Source organism: Galeopterus variegatus, unplaced genomic scaffold, assembly GCF_000696425.1.
Source record: "Galeopterus variegatus unplaced genomic scaffold, G_variegatus-3.0.2 Scaffold2115, whole genome shotgun sequence".
Lineage (NCBI taxonomy): Eukaryota > Metazoa > Chordata > Mammalia > Dermoptera > Cynocephalidae > Galeopterus > Galeopterus variegatus.
In genome coordinates, this window is record NW_007728226.1 from 118,874 (window position 1) to 145,305 (window position 26,432).

Sequence of the window (26,432 nt, forward strand, 5' to 3'; positions counted from 1 at the left end):
CAGATATTTTATGAATGAAAACCATAAACCTCACATTATTTTAAAACATATGCATATGCTGAATGCTTTTTACAATATATTATTTGGTGATGGCTCAGGACTATACACATTAAAGAGTGATCTCAGTATCTGTCTAACTTTTAAAGTGTTTATTTACACATTAAAATCTGTAGAAAGGCCAGAAGTCAGAGTGTTCTGAAATTATATAAATTAGCATATTTTGGCAATCTATTTTCTCTCATATGTATGAGCTATGAGACTGAAAATAGGGAAATAACTGAAAGCTGAGTATGAAATATAAGCTGCTGTGATTGAATGTCCCCTCAAAACACATTGAAGCTTGATCTCTGTTGTAACAGTGTTAAGAGAGTGGTAAATTAGGCTGTGGTAGTGTTGAAAGGTGGGGCCTTTAAGATGTGATTGGATCATGAAGACTATGCCCTTGTTAATGGATTAATCCATTGATGGAGCAATGAGTTAATGGTTTAGTGGGTCGTCACAGGAGTAGTATTCATGGCTTTATAAGGAGAGCAAGCAAACATGTTAAAGAGCTCTTGCCATTCTCACCATGTGATACCACCCTGCATCTCCATGGGACTCTGTACCAAGAAGAAGGCACTCACCAAATGAAACCCCCAGACTGTGGACTTCCCAGTCTCCAAAACTGTAAAAAATAAATTTTGTTTCTTTATAAATTACCCAGTTTCAAGTATTCTGTTATGAGCAACAGAAAATGGACTAATACATAAGGGCTCCAGTCACATTCCTCCATTCTGGTTCCGGAATGCCAAAAGCATTCATGTGAACAACAGATATGGATATCTGTAACTCCACTATGAAAAATCTACCTTTTGTTAAAATCACCCTACAGCAAAGCCTATCGATTTGACAAATCCCATTCAATTACACCCAAACAAGTACATCTAGTCTTTATTTTAGTGTGTTACTCTTAAGTAAGAAAAGTCAATCAAGAATAACCAGATATTTCAGCAAAGCCTCCAGGATAAAAGTGATCAAAACAAATAAAAAGAAAAAAAGAAATACATAAGAAACTGAGACAAAGTAGGAAATAGAGTGAAATTTTATAAAATCTATAATTAATATGTTTAGGGAGACAGAAGATTTTGCATTCATAACATAAGAACAATGGCATAAAAGAACAAGAAAGAGCCTTTGGAAAAATTTTTAAATAATGAATAATGGTTAAAGTAAACAGTTAACTACTAGGTAGAATATAGTACTGAGATCAAATGTTCACATTGCAAAGAAAAGATAAAATTTTGCTTTAAGGATTAAGCTGATTTGACATCATATTGTATACATGTATTGAAATTTAACTCTGTACCCCATAAATATGTATAATCAATACATTTCAATTAAAAAATAAAAAAAGAAAAGAAATACTCCTGAAAGTAGAACAGAAAGTCAAAGATGCAGAAAATGAGAGAAGATAATTAAAAGTAGATTACCCATCCCATAAATCTAATACCCAACTAAAAGAGTCTCAGAAAAAGGAAAAAGAGAGACTAAGGTAAGAAAATTATAAAAGAAATATCAAGAAAGTATCTTATTACTGAAGAACGTGGGCCTCTAAATTCGAAGAGCCCAAATAGTACCAGTATAGTCAATGAGAAAAGGTACAAATCAAAAGCATATTACGAAGAAAATTCAAAACACTGGAGATAAATGATTCTGAAAGTTTAAAGAGGAAAACAAAAAAACAGGCTTAATATATCAAGGACTGAGATTAAGAAAGGCATTAAATTCCTCAACATCAACACTTGAAATTAGAAGGTAATGGATTAATACATGCCGAAGGACAAAGTTATTTTCAACCTAGAATTGTGAAAGTAAAACAAGACAATATCAAAATTTTTATCCTGTGCACTTTTTTTTCTCAGAAGCTGCTGGAGGATATGCTCCAGTGCTCAACCAAAATGAGGGAACAAACTAGGAAAGGGGATTCATTGCATTCAGGAAACCAGAGTTGCAACTGGTGAAACAGTAATTAGAATGAAGGAAATCCTGAGTATACAAGCAAGGCAGCAGGCATTGTCGCCACCAGTCCAGACTGGAGCAGAAGGATTTCAGGGGAAATGGGAATGGTATATTACTACCTCATTGATGACATCAGACAATGTAGAAATCTATAGGTACTTTGGAGATCTAGAGATCTATATACAGTTGGTACTAGAAAATTAAATTAAAAAGCATTAATTAACTGCAAGAAGAAGAAAAAGTTGATTAGAAAGGAAGCATAATCACAACACACAACTTTGCTCCATCAATATTTACATAATCAATATTTACATAATCAGAATGTTGAATATTTCAAAATTTACATACTCGTAATGTAGAATATTTCTAAAATATGATACACCTATTGGAAGTTTGGAGAGGAGAGAAGGGAGATATTTAAATTAGAGGATGAATACTTATCCATCAATGTAAATAGATTAATCTGATTACATCGTAACTGGTCTGTTTATTAAAATAAACTCTTTTTGCTTGTCCCAGAAGTAGTGCAATAATAACTAGTAAGTATATGTTGTGGTTTTCTTTCATATTAACAAATGTTTGTATAGGGAGTACATTTAAAATAACTCTTCATGCCTAAATTCTGATGCACGCCTTCAGCAGATGTGTACAGCCGCCCTCCCGCCCTCTCTGATTCTTAACTTCTTCCTTGTCTTGTCCCTTCATAGTCCCTGCCTTTTCTGAAAGCTAGATGGTGGCAGAGGTGGTAGGGAGGTATAGTGGTAAGACTGCAGACTTTCCAAGATCTTTCTCCTGCCAGGGGCTGCTGAGAGAAAGTGTCAAAGTGAAAGGAAAAAGCTACAGAGGAAGCAATCCCATTCTCAAGTAGTTTGCAACGTAAACCCAACTATTTCCCCAACCAATTGATTGAAGCTCTTGTTCATGACTATACATCTCAAGGCATAAATCTATCACGTCATATTTCATACATCATATAAGAAGCATTATATGTTTTAAGGTTTTTAATTGTATACATGTATGTATGAAATACTTTTCATTTTAATAAGCTACTTAATGTTTCAATAAGCTATTCAATATTGTAGGCACCTAGACCACTATAAGGTCAATCAGTATATTTATTTCAATGGTAAATCTACACAGGAAGAACTTAATCGGGCAAAATCAATTAAAGTTCTGTTAATGAGTTGCTAATAAAAATAGAGCTATTTTGAAAAGGGAAGAGTCTTTTCTACATTATATTTGAAATAGAAAATTATGACGAAGTATTTTCCAGTTGTTTGAGAAATGACATTCTTTTATTCATAAGGGGATAATGTGTCATTGAAGATTTCAGTAATTGAACAGAAAGAAGTATTAGATTAATTCAAGAAAGCTCAGTATGAAGGGAGTTTGGAGTAAATTTCCTGTATTTATTGTCAACAGCAACAGTTTTATATGAAAATTATGGCAAGGCAAAGTTTGCATTTCATTATCATACAGTATTGTGTCCCTGTCCACTGTTCTTTTTTCCCTAAGTAAAAGACTTTGTTTTAGGTTTACAGAGAAATTGAGCAGAAAGTACGGATAGCTCTGATACCCCCGTACTCCACCCCCCTGCCCCACCACACATACAATTTCTCCTATTACTAACATCTTACCTTAGTATGGTACGTTTGTTACAATTATTAACCAATATTGATGTATTATTATTAATTAAATTTTACATTGGAGTTCCCTCTTTGTGTCATACAGTTCCATGGGTTTTGCCAACTGCATAATATCATGTATTCACCATTACAGCATCGTACAGAATAGTTTCACTGCCCTAAAAATCCTCTGTGCTCCACCTATTCGTCCCTCTCTCCCTCCCTCCTCCCCTGAAACCCTGGCAACCACTGATTTTTTTTTCATTATCTCAAACATTTATCATTTCTTTGTGTTGGGAACATTCAAAATCCTCTCTTCTAGCTAATTGCAGTTATACAATAAATTGTTGTTAATTATAATCACCCTACGGTGCCATAGAAAACTAGATCATATTCATCGTATCTAGCTGTAATTGTGTATCCATTAATCTACCTCTCACTATCTCCCCTAACTCCTACCCTCTCCAGCCTCTGATGACCACCATTCTATTGTCTACTTCAATGAAATCAGACAAGTATAGGAAACACAAAATAAGAGATGTGCATTAAGTTAACAATGTGTTTTTCACTGCTTTGCATTCATTCTTTACTCAGTGATTCTTTTTATTCATCTTTGTGTTAAATATTTATTGAACACTTATTCTGTGCTTGGAGGTAGGCTAGAGAGGATGCAAGAATTTACTGGCTTCTGCTCTTAAAACGCCCTTCCAGGCAGAAGGAAGACAGATATACATTCACTGAAGGAAGATGACTGCTGCCATTAGAAGATATGTGGAAGCACAGATGCTCAGTGCATTTGGCAAGGAAGGGGGTAAGGTAAGGGGAATTTTTAGGATAGCAGGGGTTGAGTGTGATATAGTGGCAAAGAGACCAATCCAGTAAAGAGAGAGGGATTGAAGCCCAAGAAATCCTGGAGAAGTAGGAGGATGGAAAAAAGTGGAGACAACTTTCTCTGTGAGACACAAGGGAAAAGAGGTCTATGAGTGAAGATAGAAGCCAGTTAAAAGATGCAGAGGGAGGAACTTGCAAAATTTCCTGTGCAATGGCTTCCATTTTCTAGGTAATAAAAAGATGTTGAATCAGCTCCTAATTGTAAAGGGAAAGATTTAGCACAGTCACTGGTCTGAAAAAGACTGAGAAACAGAGAGAGGTAAATGAATTATAGGGAACAGAGAACATTTCTGAGACCATAAATTCTACATTTGTAGTGTCTTCATTCAATGAATATTCATTGAGCATCAATTGTGTGCCTAGGTTAGGTGCTGAGCATACAGCAGGGAACAAGAAGACACATTTAGAAGTCTCGAGGAATTCACAGCCTAGTTCAGTAAACAAATATCAAAAAATTATTATACAAATTATCATTTAATTGTGAGAAAAACTGTGTAAGAGTAAAAGAAGTGGTATCAAGATACCACACAAAGGGTGAGAAGGACTGGGGGTGGGAAATGAGGCAGAGAAGGGAGAGAATAGAGATATCCAGGCAGACAAATGGCTTTGCGAAAGCTCTGAAACAAGAAGGTGCTTCCAGGCCAGTATGCTATAGTGCTTTTAGTGGGTTATAGGTGTGCTGATATTCACCTGCTCAACTCTTATGTGTTATTCCAGGGCATTGAAAATATTATCATTTTCTAACTGAGCTATGATATGAAAGCACTTGAGAAACCCTACATTAGGGGAACTGACCTCAGAGAGTTTTTATTTATAACACCAGGAAGGTGCATGGCATAGATGAGATAATTGAATGCTTTGATTAATTTGGCTTCTTATGTGTTTACAGTCATTGAATTAATTCAAATATGTATTTGAAAAAAATGATGCTACATTTAACCTGTGATCACTTTATAAATATTCTAAATCAACACACAGATGGCCTGTAAAATGGAAGTTTATCTTGGAATTGCTTATGAAGAGATAGGAACATTTACCTTACCTTAGACAGCAGTATGGGGGAAAGTTTTCTCTCATTTCTTTTTTATTGGGTATCGTCAATAAAACAGAATAAGATTGAGTGAAATTTCAAATTATTTGATATTCAACCAAAAGAATTCTTAAATTATTTACACAGACATTAAATAAAAAATTCAGGAAATCCTTTATGAAGTTCAGGCAAAAATAGTTCAATTTCATGGCTGGGAAAAACTGGAACTGTTGCCTAGAATTATCTAGCTACACAGTCTATATTTGTTTTTTAATTGCATACTTATCCTCTTTACCTCTACATACAGTACCTATTTAAGAGAAGCAAAACCTGGCATTGCTTTTCTTAGCTGTGGGCTGATACACCTCTGTAAAATCATATGTGTTTACTACTGTCTTAAATCATTGCTTTATGGTTTGGATGCTTGATGTTTTCTGAATTTTTAAGGTGTTGCTTTTTTTATTTGTGTAGAAATAATTTTTTAGTGTGCTATCAGTTTCTGAAAGTAATTTGTATTACAAAGGTGCATCTTGTTGAAGGCCCCAAGTAAACTTCATGCACAGGAAAGTTTCCACTGTTCTTTCTTCTTGTCCCCAAATGTAAACTTCTGGAGACACAGAGACAGTGAAAGGCATCCGGGTGTGTGTCCATGGCAATCTGCTAGCTGTGAGGAGGAAGTTTACAGTGGCGTTAAGCCATGAAAAGGATCGATTGTTTTTGTGAAAAATCCTCAAGACGTGCCTTGAATTCAAAGAATCAAGTTTATTAAGATCATAAATCATCTCTTAATCTTTTTTTTCTGAAATGTCCTTGGTAGTCAGTGGTATTTTAAAGACCAAAATTTTTAAAAATGTGATTAAAATAAGAACATAATGGAATCATTGAAGACCATGGAATAAAATCCTCAATGCCTTTTTTCTTGAAGAGTTTTTACTTGGATACTTGCTATATCTCTCCTAACTATAGAACTGAACGTGATATAAGATTGATAACTTTCATTCATTTATTCACTCATGTGCCCAGCACCATGCTGATTTTACATATGAAAACTTTCCAGAATTTTCTTGTTATATTCAAAAGCACTGCTAGGTTTCCCATAAATAATTTGGTGGACTGGGCATTAGGGCAACATTATACAAAGGGCTGGTAAAATTACATTGATTCTTACCGTATTTGCCAGGGAGATGGGGGTGTTCTCTCTCCCTGATAAGCAAGTCTCACTAGAGCATCACAATGTACTACACATATGCAGCTTCTGAGTGACAGGAGCTCTGTCTGTGTGAGATGGGAAAGCTGTGTGAGGGTGCTCATTGGTTCCCCTGGCGTGGACCAACATCCCAAATCACCAGACACTCCCTGATTAGGACGGACAGTGCATTCTTTTGCCACTGTGTTACCCAGGGATGTTCAGGTAGAAAGTGAATACACAGCCTCAAGTGGTATGGCAGGGGTCTCCTTGGAAAATGCATAGATATCATTTCAAATTACAGGAGTTGATGGTTTCTGTCAGCTATTTCTGAGGTTAAAAAAGATGGTTTAAAATAATTTTTATTTTGATAGTAATTGTTTTCTTAGTTTTCCAATGAACTTGAATGACATGTTAAAGAACTTTAGGCATTATGCTGCAAATTTGTGACCTTCTTGAGCATAAAATGCATATACAAGATTTTATTTTCAAGGTTAAATCAATGTGTCTCTGGCTAGACATGACAGATTATCAATTAAACATTTTTTACCAAAAAAAATTGCCATAAAATTAGTAGCAGAACTGTGAACTTCAGAAAGGTAACTTAGATGTTTAATAATGTATCAAAGAAAATAGAAGTTCTATTTCAATATCTTGTCTTCATGCTATATTATATATAAATTTCAAGGCCTAAATGTCTTCATTTCAACACTTTTTCTTTTCTCTTGACTTAGACTTAGAGAGAAATGTTGACTTGCCTGCAGAGCTGGCTCCCTTGAGGTGCAAAGATCCTACCCTTGGTCTGTTGTAAGATGCTCTTCCTTATTTAACCATCACCATCATCATATTAGACACTGCAGGATTATGTTAAATATCTTGAGGTGTCCCAGTAGCCTAGTAACTCCAGGGAAAAATGCCAGCTGAGTCCTGGTTGCAATTCAGGCCAAAAATGCTGCATTAACTTGTTCAGTCTCTTGACATCCTCACAAATGCAATGGTAAACCTGGAGAGAAAACATATCTATTCCAAACTGAATTAACTGTTTCAAAATAAATAATATCTAACCTCTGACCAACCATTTGTTATTGCATGTAAAAAGTAACTAATGAGATGTATTTTCCAAGGCTATTAATTATGTACTGAACAAGAATGCTTTTTAGATATTGTTCTTCTGTGTTATCTAAGCAATTTAATGAGCATCTGTGAGCATCTGCCACTGCATAGAGCATCAAGTATCAGGCAAAATTTGGGAAAAGCTGTTGCAGCAGTGGGCCGGTGAGACCCAGTGCTGTCATTGGTCAGGACCAGTCACCAATGACAAAACGTGCAGATAAGTGTGTTGTGATTGGTGGTTGAACTGAATCATCTCTTCTTAAGGATGACTTTGGTGGTTCTCAGAATAAGCATTGTGGGTACCCCAAGTTCCATGGAGGATGCACATGTCTACATGAGAAAGATAAGGGAGTACAAGTGGGATGCAGGACAAATTGTAGAGGCATGGGATAGGGAGTAAAGTATCAAGCAGAGGAAAGTAAAACAGATAAAATGATTCTGTGGACCAGCTAGACCATCCCTGCACTGCACAAATTGAGTCAGTAGGATTCAAGCAGTTTCTACTCACTTCAAATAAGCTTTACAATAGAGGAAAAAAAGATGAATAATAGTTACCATTCGATAGTCTATTGACAGTGAAACATCTATGCCTACAAATAAAGCAATAGACTTAATCTTTTTGTATAATTATGAACAAAATCAGTGACTAAATACAGATAGGCACTTGTTAACAGTCAAAAGCCAACTAATTAAGGATGTCATCAAAGCATTTAATTTCTTAAAATTGCTAGTGGGGAAAGTGATTCTAAAATGAAGAACTTTGAAATGTAAACAATATGAACTTTTAAATAAATAATGATCGTAAGTTGCCTTGAGTCTTTTCTGAAACAAGGAAAGTATAAATGTTCCAAAAGTCTTGCTTTTTAAAATGTATTCATTCTGGAATGCAGTGAGGCAATTAGAAAAGGATAGTCCAAGTTTAATTAAAATTAAATATTTAGTTTTTCAGTGCTCACATTGTTCTTGAGGGAAACAGTTAAATATTTGAATACAAGGATTTATATATCCCTTGTGCATTGAGTGTCCATACTTATCTTTAAGACTAAAAAGTACTTCAATCTAAGAATCAGACAGCAACAGTAAACAAATGAATAATTTTGTGACTGAATAAGCATCTTCTATAAATGTTACTGGTTTTTTGTTTGTTTTGGATTTTGCTTCACTATTCACTATTAAAACTAAATACCTGAAAACTAAAATTCTGGAAATAATATGAGTTGATACAAGCAAATTTTTACAAAGAGCTCAAAACGGTTTTACACATGCACTATGTCTTATTACAATATTCTTGTAAGTAAACAGGAGCTATGTACCCCTATTTTACAATTGTGGAAATGCAAGCATAGAGATGTTACTTGTTCAAGGTCAGCCATCATTCAAAGGGCAGAGTCTAGGATCCTGACCCCGAGAATGAAGTGAAAAGAGGCACAAAATATTTATAACTGTTTGTAGTTTAAATTAGACAGATTAACATGCTCACCCTGATTTCTCTTTAAAATATTACCCTAGCTTAAGTAGGTTTAATAAGCAATAGTAGGTGGTTTATTAAGTTTATAGGAGATATTGGCAAATTGGAAATATATTAAATCATTAAAAATCCACTGAAAAAGGTATCAGTTAGTTCACTATAATAAATATGCTTCCTATGAATAAAGTTTTCCTTTTTCTAGACCAGTAAAAAAAAATCTAAATGGAATTCATGACTAAAATGGATTTTCAGTTAATACCCTGGAAAGGAGTCAAAAAAATCTTTCTGCCTTGCCCAGACATAACTATGTAATGAATCAGTTAATGTACTGGCAGCAATTTTAACATATGATCCACACCTATTTCAGAATAGGTTGCTAATACATAAAGCTGCCAGATTTTCCTTCTTAATGGACAGACACTTATGTTTAGATGTAATTTTGTCTAAGCAAAAAGTGTTGTTTTAGAAATGAGGCACAAATGAAAATAAAGCTGTTTCAAGATTTACCCACAAATAGAAGACCCAGTCAATCTGCTTATACTGGCCAATAAGGTGTTCTGTGAGTCTGCTGTGTTGCCTACTTTGCTGTGGCTCTTGTTTTTAATTACCTGGGTAACTGAAATGCTTAGATTGCCGACTATGTGTAGACTTGGATGTGATTTCCCAGGATTAACTTTAAAATGCTGTTAACACTCCATCTAGCTACTGTGTGCAGTCCCTTGTGAATAAGGAGAAGCTTCTATTGTAAAATCTATAATAAGAAATGAAAAATGAGTTTCAAGTTTTTCTTTATCCAGTCTTCAAAACATATCTACATATTTATTTCTAATTTGTCTGGTTGTAGAATCAGAGACATTCTTTCAGAGCACCTAGACATTTTAAATTAAATTCTAAAAATATTTAGCTAATATAAATGTCAAGTATATGGAAAGCATAAGAATATAAAAAATAAAAATCACTCCCATTGGTACCAATACAGAAATTTACATTTCTGTATATATTTAATATTTATAAAATTGTATTATAACTGTAGATAATGCTTTATATCTTGTACAGTTCTCCATTTAACTATTTTTAAAAAATATCATTGTAATGGCTTCACATTATTTCATATTATGAACATTACATAATTTATTTAAACTCCCCCCACTTTTTGTACATTAACGTATTTTCCGATTGTTCACTATTACTTTCAGTGCTGTAAACATCTTGGTTGGTGCATGACCTTTTGTATTCATCTCTGTTAATCTTTTAAAATATATTCCTTGTAATAGAATTACTATGTCAAAAGATTTGAAGCATTTTAAAGATCTTTCTAACTCTTGCCCACTTACTTCCAGAAGTTTAAACTAGTTAAGTCTTCTACCTGGATGTAAGGGAACATCTCAAGATTCTTTAGGTATCACTGAATATTTTTAAAGTATTAATAATGAACCTTTGACATTGTGATAGCTGGAAAAATTCTATCTCAATACTATTTTAATTTGTTTCTTTGATCCTCAGTGAATTCCAACGGTTCTTTATAGACTTATTAATTACTTGTATTTGCATTTTTAAAATTTCTCTGCTCATATTTTTTCCCTTATTGATTTGTGAGAATTCTGTATGTTTGGAATATCTTATATTTATTTAATGTACTTTAACAATTATCAATAGCTTGACACTTGTAATTTGCATTTCCATTAAGCATTTTCCTATACAAGTTTTAAATGTTATGTAATAAAAGCTATGAATGTTTTTATGATATCCTTTTTTATGCATAGAAAGGCATTTCCCATCTTATGATAAATTAAACATTCACATATTTTTCTTATAGTTTTTGTGCATCCTTTTTTAAACATTCTTTAATCCACTTGGAATTTATTTTGATGTATTTGTGAAGTGTGATTTAACTTCTCTTTCCAAATAGCCAGTGTTCTTTCCCAATATCTGTTGAACTTTCCCACTTTACTTACCTGATTGTGATGTTTCCTTTTTCACGAATTAAACTTGAATCTATGCCAGATTCAATTTTAGTGATATGTGCTTCTTTATATTGATCTGCCTGTCTATTTATCTTTTAGTAATTGGTGAACCAAGCCCCTATTATTTCGCTCTTTATCTAATTGTTTATCAATGATTGCTTTCCATTTATATTTTTATACAAACTTTAGAATAATTTTTCCAAGTAAAAACATCTCAGTGAGATTTGATCTATTCATTAATATGGAAAGCATTGGTAACTTCCCCAAACTGAGTGTTCCCATTGAAGGATGTGGTAGGTCTCTTCTTTATTCACATTCTCTTTTATATTAATAATTGCCCATATCTTTCTTCATTCATTCATTTTCTTGGTGTTTTATGCTTGTCATGGTAAAGGTATCTGGAATCCCATTGTATCCTCTAATTGGTTATTTTATCCAGTAGTCCAGAACTTCCCAAGTACTCTTCAGAATAGCAGACACTCTTGCTCTCTACACCAGATTTTAGTGAAGCACGTGGGCATAAGACTTCTAAACAGCAATCTTATTTATTGCTAAATAATAACATACTATTACTATACAGATAATAATTTAATAGTATTTAATATCATCATCATCATAAGTAACAAATATAATAGCACATTATTTTTGTAATTTGATGAATTCCATGTTTTCTTTCCACTTTTATATACATTTTCTTATACAGATTTAGTTCTCTTCCCACTTATAATACTATCTTTAGCTCCTTCTTCTAATTGTTATTTTTACACACATTGTTATTCTATCTTTTCTCCCATTATCACTATGTCATTAACAACTGGGTTCTTCTCTTATGGTGGAACAAGTTCACTGTTAGTTACGGATGTAAAACTAGGTAGCTATAATGATTATAGCATTGTCCAATGACAATAAGTTTGTGCTATCTTAGTCTTTTCTTGGTGTTGTAGAAGAAGGTTGAAGGGGAAAAAAAGTAATATTTAATTTCCTACAGACCTTATTTTATACATAAGACTCCAGCAAAGCTAGCTTAATGGAAACTGGTGTCACTCATATCATCTGAGTACAAGAAATAATTTTTCCATAGTTAAATCAACCTTTTATCTTAATATCCAAAATGTAGAGAATGCTTTAAGTGAGCTCTTATGATCTTGTAAAACCATATTTATTAACTTGAGAAGATGTCAGTGATTCATTATTTTTTAGAAAAAGCAGTTTGTTGAATGAAGAAACAGTACAATTAAATTTATGTAAAGAATAAATTTATTATACTTATTTATACTTCTATAACATCTAGAAAAACATATATACATGTGTGCAAAATTATAAACAGTAGTTATCTATAGGATATAGGATTACAGGTGATTTTTTAAACTATTTTTACTTATGCATATTTTTCTAATTTATCTGAAACAGGCATGTATTAGTACCATGTGATATAGATAAAAATTAACATGTTTTTAACAAAAAAAAAAAAACCTCAACTTTAGAAATATAGATAAATCACATTAGGTTAAAAGTGTGTATCTAAGTATAGGAAAATACACTAGCTGCTTTCTAAGACAAGCCTGTGAATATTTTGAGCTTTCATTGAAAAGTTTGAATAGGTTTGGTAGACATATTGCCAACATAGAAATTCTCTCTGGGAAAGCATTCATAGTCCTCAGTATCTAAAGAACAACAAAATCTAATTGCTCACCTCTGAACTCTTCCTTAGTCCTATGAGACATATGTATTTAATTGGGTGTCTCACTACCAAAATAAGCGTATGGAAGAAATGTCTTCCTTTGTTCTATTACATTATCCTTTATGTTCAATCTTTCCATCTCTTTTGATAATTTTACCATTTGATATTTTTTAGTACAGTGCCTCAAGCATCTACTTTTTCATTGCTTTAACCTTATCCTTAAATAAAGAGGTCACATGGACTTTTTTAACATATTTTTCCAGAATTCTTTGTCTTAATATAAATTAATGTGTTCTCCTTTTTGGCAGTAAGTTGCTATTTAAGTTTTGAGATTGTCAAAAGTACTTTGACTTTTAAACCTTTGCAGAGAGGAGAAAACCAACCGAACTCTTCTTTCTAACCCTTGAAAGCAGCTGAAGTTGCAATGCAAATGATTTAGAGGGAAATACACATATTTTTTAAAGTATGTTTTAAGGGGTTTTGGTTACATCCGAAGTGGTTAAGTATAATATTTGTACTATCACTAGATCACAAACAAGCCATATTATCTGAATTACCATAATTAGCTAAATTATGTTTGCCACATTTCTTTGCATATGTACTTGATAAAAGTTTACATTCCACATGAGTTAAGACAGTCTATATAATAACTTAATTTGACAGCAAGTCAATCCTTAACATTGAGTGACAGGAAAATCCATGGAGAAAATCTTCCGTGTATGATAATGTAGACTCTGTACTCAAAGGCAAATTTAATTTTACCAGGAAACTTTGTTTTAGTTACCCAGCCAAGGTTTTGGTTTAGATCACTTCACTTGGATCGTAAACTCAGCTTTTTTATCAGATCAAGAAAGACAGCAACAATGGAAAATCTGAAGCCATAAAGGACTTTAATAGCCAGGTGATGTGTTCACAGGTGTTCTTTAATCAAAAGCTGATTCTCTTCTTAAAGGAACTCCTATTTCTGATTTGATTTTATTTTTTCTTCTCAGAGAGGGGATTTATTTTGCTTTCAGTGGTAGATGGTTATGACTGCCATCATTATCAACCTTTTTTTTTTTTATCACTGCCACTTCTGTCTTATGCATGTCTAGCTGTCAAATTATTTAATGGATGTTAATTGCTCTGACATAGAGTGTTTCCAGGGGTTTACGGGTCCTTCTCCAGGCTTTTACAAGCCACCAACTCTTCTTCACAAAACACACCCAGCTCCTTTCACTTCAGTTAAAATATTTATTTCACTTTTCCATACTTGTCTTTAATATTTTCCTTCAACATATACTCAATATATGAAATATATTGAACACCTTTCAGTCAATTCAGTAGATTACCTCCTTCCCAATTTTAAAAATGAATTTAGGTAGGAGGAGAGAGTAGGATGAAAATTAAAAGCATGAAGATTGATATAACCTTCTACCCCAGTGAGCTGTCACCAAGAATATAAGTACCCAGTGACCCATGCAGATCCTCTGAGAGAGCTCAACTGGCCTCTCAAACCTTTGGTTCCATGATTTTCCACTTCTCAGTGCTCATGCCCTTTCCTCTACCTGGAAGATATCAGCCCCTCTCCCCATGTTTCTCCTTGTTAGCCTTACTCAAGGGCTCATCTCTAATTCTTTCCCTTTTCGCCACCCTTCCAGATTTCTGTCACTAACTGACCTCCTTATCCTTTCCTCTAAGTTCCTTAGTGACTTCTTTAAAGAATGTGAAACATGACACAAGTGTCATCTACCTTGGACAAGTCCATTTTAAGAAATCTGGAATCCTAGACTTCAAATTTATATCTATGGTTATTTTCTGCCTGAAGTTTATTTTCTGAGGATTACTCTATTTCTCCTCATCATATTTTGGCTACTTTACGCTGTTAAAATGTGTGTGTATGTGTACTTTGTCAGAGTACTGCTGCTAGAACTAGTAGTAGGATGCAGATGATAAATTGTTGATTAACATGAAGCAGAGGCTTTTTTACGGTAAGGAGCACAATCAGAAGTAATTTTATAATTCAAAATATTTATAGTGATATGTTAGTTGGAGATGGGTACCCTGATTTTTATTTGGAAGGAGGAGGTTAAAACACTTGAGAGAAAAAACACTAATGTTGATTATTAAGGAAAATAAAACTTTGATTTCTATTACATGAGTGTAAAGAAAAATAAAGGAATATATGTATACATATGTGTATGTTTGTATATGTATGTGTATACATATTTGCATATATATAGGTGTTCATGGCAAGTATAAGATGGAATGCTTTTAAACAGGAACATTTAAGGTTATTTGAAATAATATAAATCAATTCTCTTTCAATTTTGTTAGCAGGTTAATAAACCACGTCATGAAGACTATCTCTTTCAGGAAAAAATTTAGAGTAACCTTAAAAAAACACTCATTAATGTATATTTTCCTGTTATCATTCATACAGTTCCTTCCTGAAATTTCTTTTAGTTTTATCACTACAAAAGCCACACTAAAAAAGATCTGGCAAATACTTTAAAGGGAAAAAAACAAAATATAGAAACTAAAGAAACTAAAATCCACAGAAGCAGAAAAAAATACTATATTTCATTATTTTAACAGATTTTAAAATGCATAAGCACTTTCATAAGCTCTATTTTACATAGGATTTACTGGTTTTCAAAGTATATAATGCAACAAAAAAAGTGAACCTAGCTTCTTTTTTTCTTGTTCATTGGAGCTATCACATCTCATCTATCAGACCACTAAGTAGAATTTTAAAAGTGGGGTACTCTCTCACGCCCAAGGACCATGTAATTAGCATATGAATGTGTAACGGATTGTTTGAAGTAACAATTAAGGGAACAATACATAAAGGAACTGAAGAGAGATTAACAACACCTGGGAATCTTGTATTGAAAAAGCTTTCTTAATGTAATTAAAAACCAAGGACAAATGCTCATTGTGTAGTGATAAAGCCCTACAAGGAAAGCTAAAATCTGTTCATATTTTGCTATCGTCCTTTAGAATGAATCATTAAAACAAGAGCTTACTGTTTTATTTATCTCAACGGAATACTTGTTAACTGTAGGTTTTGTATGGTATCTGATCTTCTGAAGTCATCAAAATGCATTTATATGCCAAAAATGTTTTACATTTTTATAACATTTATATTTAAAATATATAAAAGATGACAACAAATCTCTTCCCTATGGTCAGTGCAAAGTTTCAGAGGAAAATTCCAGTTGATTGCCAGGTCAAATCAAGTATACAGTCAATTCTCCATAATTTATTTGTCCAAATACTCCTACTGGTGAACCTCTAGCCCACTGTACTATTTGCTTTGTTCTTTGATTCTCTTGAAAGCATACATATCATAGGCATCCCTGCTTAGGCAGAGCAACTTAGGAGAGTAACCAATAGCTCAGGATTGTTAGGAATCCTTGATATTGGGAACAAATCAGTAGAGTAGGAGGTAGGAGCCATGCATTATAGTTTCCATTTTTATCACTTACTACCTGTACAAACCACTTACATTTCTTGGGCATAAGTTGCCTTACCTATAAATAGAATTATTTTTTTCTAGACTGTTAAAATTCTGAGTCAAATGATCTCTTAAAGCCCTTTCTAACATCCAGTTGCATATATCTCCTTATCATGAAGAAAGACTTGTCCCCAGAATTTAATTTAAATTAATTTAGTCCTAAATAATTGCTATTTTATTGGACAACTCTATTTGAAAAATTAATTGTGAATCTAATATTTCATTTTCAGGTAGAAAAAAAATATATGTGTGTGAATATTCATGGCAGCATTATTTATAATAATAGCCCAAAAGTAGAAACAACCCAAGTAACTATTGATTGATGAATGGATAAATAAAGTGGTATACCCATAGTCAAAACTAAAATTGCAACAGGCAAAGTTGAACAGGCAACGAATACTTTATTCAAAGCTATTGCAATAAGGGAGAGAAGCCAGACCAAGCCTGAACTCAACTCCTATGAAGCAGAGGGTGTAAGATTTTTTAAGGGCTGGGGTGAACTGGTGGAAAAGTACTACAGGATATCAAGTCATAGGCTGTCTGTGTTTGCTAATTGACTTTATCCAAAGAAAAAGGATATGATAAGAGGTAGTTTTTGCAACTTAGAACAAGGTTCCCCACTGAAGTTAGGCTCCTACCATCCCTACCTCCCAAACTGGGAGATAAGGATGCTATCTCCTTCTTTGACAATTACATTTCAAAGAGGTAGTTTCTAAGTCTTTGAGAAGTACATTTCTGGGTCATAAAACTGTTAGGTGGCTAATAAAAAGATTTACATCTCAAAGGGAAAAAATTTAGAATTACAGCATTTCTAATGAAGGAAATGCTGTAAGAAAGGGGAGGTTTGGGACCTAGAGTCAGGAAGAAGCATTTCTAAAGTTTAGTCAAGCTGAGGGAAACTTGAAGGATGTTTTGGTCACCATGCAATGGAATATTCTTGGGCAGTAAAAAAGAATGAAGTATTGATACATGCTGTGCCATGGATAAATCTTGAAAGCATTACGCAGAGTGAAAGAAGCCAGTCACGAAAGGCCTTATATTGTATGATTTTGTTTATATGAAATGTCCAGAATAGCCCAATCTACATAAACTAATTAGATTAGTGGTTTCCTAGAGCCGGGGAGTGGGATGGGATTGAGCGTGACGGCTAAAGAGTGTGGAGTTTCTTTTGGGGGGATGATAAAGATGTTCTAAAATTGCTTATAAGGATGGTTGTGCAACTCTCTAAATACACTAAAAAGTCATTCAATTGTACACTTGAATGGGTGAACTGTATGATATGGAAACTGTATTTCAATAAAACTATTGTAAAAAAACAAATATGTTAAAATGTGCTACATGGTCAATGAAATATTTACCTAGACATATGGGTAAAGAAAAATTTTTAAACAAAAACAAAACTTTGTTTCTCCAAAGTATGTTTTGGCTTTGAATAATATATGGATTCTGAATGTGCATTTCTGATAGCTGGCCTGCCTTTTAGTTTTTATAAAATAATTTAATAGTCATTTATTACCATGTTGTACTAATCATAACATGGAGTAGATGAAAATTATTTCTGAAATGTCTTTGAGATATTTGCATCTCTGAAATTGAGAACTGTAAATAAAGAGAAACAATGGAATAAAGAGAAAAGGAAGAAAATTTCTTTTCCCAACTGATGAGAAAAAAATATATGTATATATGAGATAAAGAAATGTTTGCATTCAAATGAAAGCTATTTTGACAGAACCCCAGTTTATGAATGGGTAATCTTCCACAAGTTCGTTTGTAAACTAGCTATTTGTAGCCTTCTCTATTGAAACTGTTCTATCAACACCGATCATGTTCCAAACCTAGCCCACAAGATTTATTTTATCCACAATGTAGCAGAAATGGAGTACTGAGGTTACTTCAGTCTGAGATTAAGGGGCAATGGCACAGGAAGGAGGAGGAGAAATCATAACATCCCATTTCTTGGGTACAGGGCATGGCTCCAGGCAAAATTTTGAATTATGCAGAGTGAGACTTTGGCTTCCACCCATCTTCCTTTCTGTGTTCTAGATTAGACACTCTCTCTCTCTCTGAGTCACGACCTTTCTGATACCCTGAGCTTCCCACTGCATTACCTCACTTGAGCATCTCTGTGCCTCCATAGAACAAGTTCACTTACACTGTCTAAGTAACCTTTCTCCCAGATAACATACACACATTTAAATTCCAATTTTCTCAAGGCAGCTAATTTCATTTTGCATTAGAAGGGAAGCACATTTGGAAAGCCTGACAACCTCTGGGTCTCCCAGAAGCATTTACAGATAAAACTGGGTTGTAAACCCAGAAGTATCTTTAAACAATAAGGTTTTAGGTATTAGACTTAGGGAATGTTAGGAAAAATTTGGAGGTACGTGAAGCTGTCCTTTGTGACCCCAGTCTCTTTTGGGGATGAACCCCTCTAAGTTGCTCCTGCTTACCCAGGTATTTGCTTTGTCACTGCCTGACTTCAGCATTCTTTCAATGTACCCCCTAAAATTTACACTAATTACCAGAACAGTAACATTGGATTCTAAAATGGTGGTGGTTAGGGTTGAGCGGAGACATTGAGAAGACGACATGGAAAGGAGAGATCAAGAACCATTTATGGTATGAATGATTTGGGTATCTTATGTTTTTAATTTTGGACACATTTTTCTACACATTGATCACTTGTTTTTTTTTTTTTTTTGGTTGTAGATTGGGCTTATGGATACTACAGACAACAGAGAAAACTTGTTGAAGAGATTGGCTGGTCCTATACAGGTAAACACATTATTATATAATAAGAGTCAGCAGAAACTTTTATTGTTTTTGAATTTAGTTTTTTGTGTATGAGAAGAAACTTGTTAGCTCAGCACATCATTTTAAGCTAGCTACAAGGATGATCGGTTATATTAGTTAATAAAATATATCAAAAACTAAATGATTTCTAGTGAACTTTCCATAAACAAATTTTAGAGTTATAACATATTGGTATGAGACAGAGCTGCATTTGAATCCCAGGCCTGCACTGGCTACATCTCCTTGGGAAATATGCATAACCTACCTGAGGCCTAGTTTTTCTTTTTAATGTGAAAGGAAGGGCTGCTCTGAGCATTAAATAAGGTGAATGAAGTGTAAAGCACTTGGCACAGAGCCTCCTTCTAAATAAAAGCTCTCAATAAATGTTACCTGCTATTGTTATGATCATGCTAGTTATTTTTATTCATTTAACAAATAGTGATGGGATTCTTGGTCTCAGAAGGTGCTTCCTTCTGAATTACTGTGGCTGAGTTCATTGGAGTCAGTCTAAAATAATATTGTTGGATTACCAGATTTGGTTTAGAACACCATGAATATCTGAAGTTAGCTTGAAATAGTTACTACCAGAATTGTGATCAGAAACCCTAGGGGAGAGGAGAAGCTCTAGGCCTGATTGGAAGAACATGGGTGGAATTTGAATGAACCACAACATGCCTAGTGACTATCTGGGATAGAGTTGAGCATTAGAGTTGGACCTCATTAGAAATAAGATTGGGTTGATAAAATGGAATCAGATTAGAATAGCTTTACCATGATCCTGGTCAATTTGGAGTTTATTTTATAGGTAAAGCACAGCAGCACATTGAATTTTGTAAATAGGCATGCATTTTCTTTCTCTTTTAAATTCTTACTTTAAAAGTAGCAAATATTCATTGTAGAAAGTTTAGAAAATATATTCAAGCACAAAGAAGAGTAAAAGTCACTCTTTATTCCCTTCAGTGATATATACTAAAAAAATTATTATAGTACTCTCAGGACAATCTTCACTGTCTTAGGTTTGTATATTTTATATACATCAAGTTATACATCCAATTTGGTCTTGATATTATTTTTGAGCATTTCCCCATTTTTTAAATTGTAACATAGTTGATTGTATTTATCTGTGGGGTACAGAGTTGAATATCATTACCTGTGTGCAATATGTGATGCTCAAATCAGGATAATTGGTATATTCAACATTATACCATGTAATCGTTTTTTGTGGCCCTTTAACAGTTCCTCCCTTAACTCTTTCTCCTTCCCCCTTTCCCACCTCTGGTAACCTCAGTTCTGTTCTCTCCTTTTGAAACTTCAACATATTTTGTGACTGTTGTATCTTTGTTTTTTAAAATTTACTTGTTTATTTTTTAGCCCCCACTTATGAGTGAGGGCACATGGTATTTCTGTTTCTGTGTCTGGCTTATTTCACTTAACATGATTTTCTCTAAGTTCATCCATATTGCTGTGAATGGCAGAATTTCATTCTTTTTTATGGCTAAGTAGTGTTCCACTGTGTATATATAACACATTTTTGTTATCCAGTTGTTCATCAGTGGATATTTAGGTTGATTCCAACTCTTGGCCATTGTAAATATAGTTGCAATAAACATGCAAGTGCAGGCATCCCTCTGACATGATGATTTCAATTCCTTTGGGTATATACCCAGCAGTGAGAGCATTTCCCCATTTTAATGATGATTTCTGCTGATCATAATACTTAATGTCAAAATATTAAAGGTCCATTGAATAAATGTTTTATTATTTAACCATTCCCTTATTTTAGGATATTTAAGCTTCTAAAAGCAATTACAGGTAAATGAATAGACATACAGATATGTACTTATATGTAATTTTATGATTTATTTTCTAGAGAATCCTTGATATGCGATTACTGAGTAGAAAAAAATAAATACTTTTTAGACTCAATGCACACAGACTAAATGCTTTCTAGAGAGGTTACGCTAATCTCTAGTGTAAATGAGTGACTATCTCACTGATACAAGCCAGAATTGCCGATTGTCACTTTGAAAATCTTTACTAATTTGACAAGTTAAAAAAATAACATTTTGCTGCTTAAATTTGCTTTTGTTTGATTGCCACTGAAGTCAAGATTATAATTTTTTAAGCCATTGATACACTGTGTCTGTGAAATAAGTTAAATTGGAACATAGAAAATAATCAAGATGTTCATCAGAGAAGGAAAACTGGACAAATTAAGGCACATCTACGTGGTGGATTAGTGTGCAGATGGATATGAAGTAGGTCAGTGTGATATTGTATGGAAAGCCTGCCCTTAATTTACTCATTTATAATAATGATCTATAAATCTATGAAGGAATATTTTTTGTTGTTTTGAATCCTGAGAAATACATAAAAGCAAAAATTATCCATAATCATACCCCATTTTTAATTAAGTGTAATTCTTTCTTCTCTTTTCTTTTTTTATCTTGCTATCACATACCCAATGTAATAAACATCCTCAAACTCTATTTACTTCACCAATACTTTTTTCAGGGGAAAAAAGGGACTCTAATAAAAAAAGTTGTTGAATTAAAGGGTCTGAATATTTACAATATTAATAAATACAGTCAAATTAATTTCATAAAATTGCATTACATTTACGTGTTTCCCCAAATTTTACAAACATTAATTTTAAAAATTTAGTCAATTTGATTGGCAAAAAAAAATGGAATCTTATCTTAAATTTGCATTTTCCTGATTATTTAATTTTTTCAATTACCCCAAACAACAGGGCCTAGGATAGGGTATTGGGGAGACACATGGTAAATAAATACAGCCTGGGGAAATGGCTGAGTAGGAATGATAGATGTGAAGAACTTATATAAAAAAATGAATGTTACTTGTGTTTCTCCTAAATGCTTTCATTTGTGTTTTTATTTTATTATTTTATTTTAATTTATCAATACCAAATGTAGTTGATTTTTGTGTCCCTTTACCAATTCTTTTTCCCTCTCCCTCTCATCTCTCCTCCCACCATCTACATTATATCTTTTCACTTATCTTAACAAGTTCAAGAAATTGTTGTGATTGTTGTGTCTTCTTCCCTGCCCCCTCTGCCACTGTTTCTATATTTATTTGGTTATTTATTTTTAGCTCCCACAAATATGTGAGAACATGTGGTATTTCTCTTTCTGTGCATGACTTATTTCACTTAATATAGTTTTTTCTAAGTCCATCCATGTTGCTGCGAATGGTAGTATTTCATTCTTTTTTATAGCAGTGTAGTATTCCATTGTGTAGATATACCACATTTTCTTATCCACTCATCTCATGATGGACATTTGGGCTGGTTCCAACCATTGGCTATTGTAAATAGTGCTGCAATAAACATTGGAGTACAGGCATCCCTTCGACATGATGATTTCCATTCCTCTGGGTATATTCCCAGCACTGGGATCACTGGATCATATGGTAGACCTATCTGTAATTGATTGGGGAATCTCCATACCATTTTCTGTAAAGACTGTACCATTTTTCAGCCTCACAAACAATATATCAGGGTTTCTTTTTCTCCATAACCTAACCAGCATTTATCATTCTCGGTCTTTTGAATATTAACCATCCTAACTGGAATGAGATGGTATCTCAGTGAGGTTTTAATTGCATTTCTTGAATTCTGAGTGATGTTGAGCATTTTTTCATGTGTCTGTTGGCCATTCATATATCTTCCTTTGAGTAATGCCTGTTCAGCTCCTTTGCCTATTTTTGCTGTAAAGTTGTTTGAGTTTCTTGTATATTCTGGATATTAATCCTTTGTCAGATGTATATTTTGCAAACATTTTCTCCCACTCTGTTGGTTGTCTTTTCACTCAGTTAATTGTTCCTTTTGCTGCACAGAAGCCTTTTACTTTGATATAATCCCATTTGTTTATTTTTTCCTTTGGTTGCCTGTGCTTTGGGAGTTGTTTTCATGATGTCTGTATACAATCCTACTACCTGGAATGTTTCTCCTATGTTTTCTTTAAGGAGTTTTATTGTTTCACAGTATATATTCAATTCTATAATCCATTTTGAGTTGATTTTGGTATATGGTGAGAGGTATGCATCTAGTTTCATTCTACCGCATATGAATACCCAGTTTTCCCAGCACTATTTGCTGAAAAGACAGTCTATTCCCCAGTGTGTTGACTTGGTGCTTTTGTCAAAGATCAGATGGCTGTAGGTGTATGGGTTGATTTCTGGTCTCTCTATTCTATTCCATTGATCCTTGTGTCTGTTCTTATGCCAGTACCATGCTGTTTTGGTTATTATAGCTTTCTAGTATAGTTTAAAGTCATGTAGTGTTATGCCTCCAGCTTTTTTTTTTTGCTCAGGATTGCTTTGGCTATTCATGGTCTTTTGTTATTCCATATAAATATTAGGATAGTTTTTTCCATTTCAGAGAAAAATGTCATTGGAATTTTGATGGGAATTGCATTGAATCTGTAGATCACTTTTGGTAGAATGGACATTTTCACAATGTTAATTCTTCCAATCCAAGAGCATGGGATATCTTTCCATCTTCTTATGTCCTCTTTAATTTCTCTCAACAGTGGTTTGTAGTTCTCATCATAGAGATTTTTCACATCCTTGGTTAACTTTATTCCTAAGTATTTTATTTTTTTTGGAGGCTATTGTAAATTGGCTAGGTTTCTTGATTTCTTTTTCTGCCTGTTTACTGTTGGAGTATAGAAATGCTACTGATTTTTGTGTGTTGATTTTGTATCCTGCAACTTTGCTGAAATCATTTATTAACACTAAGAGTTTTTTTGCAGAGGCTTTAGGCCATTCGATAGATACAATCATATCATCTACAAACAGGAACAGTTTGACTTCACTTTTCTGATCTGGATGCCCTTTATTTCCTTCTCTTCTCAGATTGCTCTGGCTAGTACTTCCAACACTATGTTGAATAGGAGTAGTGAGAATGGGCATCCTTGTCTAGCTCCTGGTCTTAAGGGAAAAGCTGCCATTCGGGATGATATTGGAAGTGGGCTTAAGATGTGTGGCTTTAATTGTGTTGAGATACTTTCAATCTATACCTAACTTGTAGAGAGTCTTTATTATGAACGAATGCTGAATTTTGTCAAATGCTTTTTCAGCGTCTATAGAGATGATCATATGGTCTTTGTGTTTGACTTTATCGATGTAGTATATCACATTTATTGATTTGCATTATGTTGAACTAACCTTGCATCCCTGGGATGAATCCCACTTGCTCATGGTGTATAACTTTGTGTATGTGTTGCTGTAGTCTGTTAGCTAATACGTTATTGAGGAATTTTGCATCTATATTCATCAATGATATTAGCCCGTAGTTTTCTTTTGTTGTTGTATCTTTGTCTGGTTTGGGTATCAGGGTGATGTTTGCCTCATAGAATGAGTTTGGGAGAATGGCCTCGGTTTCAATCTTTTGGAATAGTTTGTGGCGAATTGGTGTCAATTCCTCTTTGGAAGTTTGGTAGAATTCTGCACTGAACCCATCTGGTCCAGGGCTTTTCTTTGTTGGGAGCCTTCTGATTACAGCTTCAATCTCTTTTATTGTTATTGGTCTGTTCAGATTTTTTATCTTCTTGGCTCAGTTTTGGTGGTTTGTGCATGTCCAGAAATTTGTCCATTTCCTCCAGATTTTCAAATTTGTTGGCATATAGTAGTTTATAGTAGTCTCTAATGATTCCTTGTATTTCTGAGGTATCAGTTATAGTATCAGCTTTTTTATTTCTAATTTTTTTTTTATTTTTGTTTTCTCATCTTTTTTTAGTTAGCATTGCTAATGGTTTGTCAATTTTATTTATCTTTTCAAAAAACCAAGTTTTTGTTTCACTGATCTTTTGCATCACTTTTTGGGTTTCTATTTCATTAAATTCTGCTCTGATCTTAATTATTTCTTTCCATCTGCTAACTTTGGGTTTGGTTTGTTCTTGTTTTTCTAGTTCTTTAAGGTGAAGTGTTAGCTTGCTTACTTGCCATCTTTACATTCTTCTGAAGTAAGCATTTAATGCAATAAATGTCCCCCTTAGTACTGCTTTTGCAGTATCCCACAGGTTTTGGTGTGATGTGTCATTATTTTCATTAGTTTCAATAAATTTTTTGATTTTCTGTTTAATTTCTTCTTGGACCCATATGTCATTAAGTAGAATGTTATTTAATTTCTATGTGTTTGTATAGTTTCTAGAGTTTCATTTGTTATTGATTTCTACTTTTAATCCACTGTGATCTGAAAAAATACATAGAATAATTCCAATTTCTTTGAATTTGTTGAGACTTGATTTGTGACCTTACATGTGGTCTATCCTGGAAAATGTTCCATGTGCTGATGAGAAGATTGAATATTCTGGGGTTGTTGGACGGAAAGTTCTGTAGATATGTGCCAAGTCCAATTGGTCTAAAGTGTTGTATAGATCTTGTGTTTCTCTGTTGACTTTTTGCCTACATGGTCTGTCCAATATTGAGAGTGGGGTGTTCAGGTCCCCTGCTATTACGGTATTAGTGTCTACCTCATTCTTTAAGTCTAATAGTGTTTGCTTTATAAATCTGGCTGCTCCAACATTGGGTGTGTATATACTTATGACTGTTATGTCTTCTTGATGGATGGTTCCTTTTATCATTATATAGTGGCCTTCTTTATAGTTTTTGGTTTAAAGTCTATTTTATCTGATATAAGAATAGCTACTCAAGCTTGTTTTTCATTTCTATTTGCATGGTATATCTTTTTCCAACCTTTATCTCTCAGTCTATGTGTTTCTTTATAGGTGAGGTGAGTCTCTTAAAGGCAACATATAGTTGGTTCCACCTTTTTAATCCAGTCAGTCAGTCTGTGTCTTTTGAGTGGGGAATTTAATCTTTTTACATTAAGAGTTGTTACTGAACGGTGTTGATTTACTCCTAGCATTTTATTGACTTTTGTTTGGATGTCTTAAGTATCTTTTGTTCCTTTCTGATTTACTGTTTGTCTTCTGTATTTGTTGGTTTCTTGGGGTGGTAGATAAACTTTTTTTTCTTTTTATCATTAGCATTTTTAATTTATTAGTTGGTTTTTTTCTTTCTTGAGTATTTATGGCAGTGGTTGTTTTTTAGGTACCAAACCCAGTACTCCATTGAGAATTTCTTGTAAGGCTGGTCATGTGGTAGTGAACTCCTGCAGTTTTTGTTTGTCTGAGAAATATACTATTTGTCCTTCATTT

The 26,432-nt window shown here is 33.6% G+C and overlaps 1 protein-coding gene across 4 annotated transcripts in view; it reads left to right on the top strand.

The window, feature by feature from the left end:
* Positions 1–26,432, top strand: part of PTPRZ1 (protein tyrosine phosphatase, receptor-type, Z polypeptide 1) — a 168,175-nt gene that overhangs the window by 28,609 nt on the left and 113,134 nt on the right. For all 4 annotated transcript variants that reach the window (XM_008580512.1, XM_008580513.1, XM_008580514.1 and 1 more), the window contains exon 2: positions 19,165–19,230. In XM_008580512.1, the coding sequence (XP_008578734.1) occupies positions 19,165–19,230 (66 nt within the window). The remainder of the gene's footprint in view (positions 1–19,164; positions 19,231–26,432) is intronic.